General features: G+C 63.8%; 1 protein-coding gene across 1 annotated transcript in view; it reads right to left on the bottom strand.

Annotated features, from left to right (window-relative positions):
• Window positions 1-948, bottom strand: part of PTCH2 (patched 2) — a gene marked incomplete at both ends in the record, with an annotated part of 8,103 nt that extends 7,155 nt beyond the window's left edge. The window contains 3 exon segments of the mRNA XM_010158054.1: window positions 277-368; window positions 565-634; window positions 759-948. Of these exon segments, the coding sequence (XP_010156356.1) occupies window positions 277-368; window positions 565-634; window positions 759-948 (352 nt within the window).
• Window positions 949-2,231: the final 1,283 nt, after the last annotated feature.

Below are 2,231 nucleotides of genomic sequence, written 5' to 3'. Positions count from 1 at the left end.
GTGGCATGGCGTGGCAGCTCCTGCCCATGGGCTGGATCCCGGCCCCATGCCACTGAGGACAGGTGGATGAGGACAGGGACTTGTCCCCAACCCTCCAGGATGAGCAGTGGTGGTGGGACCATCCTGGGGCCGAGCAGGACAAGCAGCAGCAGGGAGGGACCTCGGAGCAGCAGTGCCAGGCTGCACGGGGTGGACACGTACAGCCTCTCAGCAGCACCCCCAGCCCCTGCTCTCTCCCATGGCCCCCTGCACCCCAGGACGGCTCCCCAAACTCACGGGAGGTAGGCTGAGCCTCCCTGCAGCTTGGAGCCTTCCCAGAAGCAGTCCAGCGGTGTCAGGATCACACAGGGGAACAGCTTCTCTATCATCTGTGGGAGAACATGAGAGGGGTCAACAGGGATGGATCAGCCCCCCCTCCTCCCCACTCCAGCCCTCCTGGGCTGCCCAAACCCGCACCCTCCAGCAAGCCCCATCCCTACCATGGTCCATCTGTTTCCCGTTTCCTGGGGGACCAGTCCCCTGGGTTGGGGGTTTCCTTGGGGCCACACCATGCCGGTCACTCACCCTCTCGATCATGCCGTTCTCAATGATGGGGACACCCGACTTGTAGCAGATCTTATTCAAATCCCACGATCTGGAAAAGGCAGAAGGAGGAGCTGAGGACGGGCATCATCCCATGAGGGACACGGCAAGGGGCATAGGGGACAGGCAGGACGTAGTGGGGGTCTCTGTCCATCCTTGTCCAGAGCAGGACTCACTTTCCATACAGCGAAACTTGGACTTTGCTGGCGGCCAGGGCTGCCTCGAGGTGGAGCTGCAGGGCCTCCTGCGTCAGGATGTTCTCCCCATCCCGCTTCGGGGTCTGGATCAACATCTGGGACGTGTAGACGGACTCTTCACCCAGCTTCTCCTTGGTGTAGCGCAGCTCCTGGCTCACCCGGCTGCCGGCTGCGGAGGCGACCACAGTGTGCCCCGTCAGTGCCAAGGCTGGCAGAGCCCCCAGCCCACCGCCCTGTCCTGCCCATCAGGATGCCCAGGGAAGGGGACGGGCAGGAGGAAGGCTCCGCAGCATCCAGTGGTGCCACACTAACCCAGGTGAGCTTCTCTCCATGGGGTTCCCCAAATCCTCTGGGCACTCACACCCACAGGACCCAAGGGGGGAGCACCCCAGCCCACACCAGACCAGGCATTCCCCTTCCCACCACCACAGGTATTTCCAGCCCCAGGTTGGCTCGTTGGCTTTGCTTTCCCTAGAAAAACCACACGGAAGGGCGGCTGATGAAGCAGATGAAATGCATCCTGCCTGCTCCCACCCGTGAGCTGCAGCGGGTGCTGTAGATGCCCAGTACAACCAGCCCCCGACGCAGCGAGCGAAACCAGGGGCACCTCACCCCGTCCCTGCCCAGCTGCTCCCTGGCACCCCAAGGCAGGCAGCTTTTACGCCAGGGGTTCAGTGATGGGAGAGGCCGGTACTCCCAAGACCCTGCAGGTGCAGACTGTCCCAGGGAGGGTCTGGGGACAGGGGAGGGACCCAGCACCGGGAAGGTCCACAGGACCCCTCTCCTCCCGCCAAGGCTCTAGGATCCATCCCCGACAGCAGCAGGAGAGCTCTGAGCACGGCAGGGCCAAGGTTTCCAGGAGAAGCCACCAACTTTATTTGCAGCTGCCTTGTCGAGGAAGAGAAAACCCACCCCCCCACCAGCTGGGGGTGAGCTCAAACCCTGCGTGGCCTTTGGCGTGGCAGAGCACGTCCCTGGGACGGCAGTCCGCATCGAATGAGGGGATCCCACCCGTCCCAGCACAGCAAAGCGGGGGGCAAAACAGCCTGGAGGAGGGCAGGAGGCTGATCCTGACACCCCCCCAAGTATAACAACCGACCACCCTGCTCCCAGCTCTCTGTCCAGGGCGGGGGGATGCTGCACGTAGCTCCCACCCCAGTGCCACCCACCAGGGATGTCAGGGTGCACCCCAAAGCAGTGCTGCTGAGGGGGAGGAGAGATCCTGCCCAGCCGGGGGCAAAACAGCCTGGAGGAGGGCAGGAGGCTGATCCTGACACCCCCCCAAGTATAACAACCGACCACCCTGCTCCCAGCTCTCTGTCCAGGGCGGGGGGATGCTGCACGTAGCTCCCACCCCAGTGCCACCCACCAGGGATGTCAGGGTGCACCCCAAAGCAGTGCTGCTGAGGGGGAGGAGAGATCCTGCCCAGCCCTGGGTGCTGGGAGGGGGGT

The sequence above is a fragment of the Eurypyga helias genome, unplaced genomic scaffold, assembly GCF_000690775.1.
Source record: "Eurypyga helias isolate BGI_N326 unplaced genomic scaffold, ASM69077v1 scaffold27998, whole genome shotgun sequence".
Lineage (NCBI taxonomy): Eukaryota > Metazoa > Chordata > Aves > Eurypygiformes > Eurypygidae > Eurypyga > Eurypyga helias.
The sequence above is the reverse complement of the archived record's forward strand: the minus strand, read 5'-3'. Positions and strand labels throughout refer to the sequence as shown.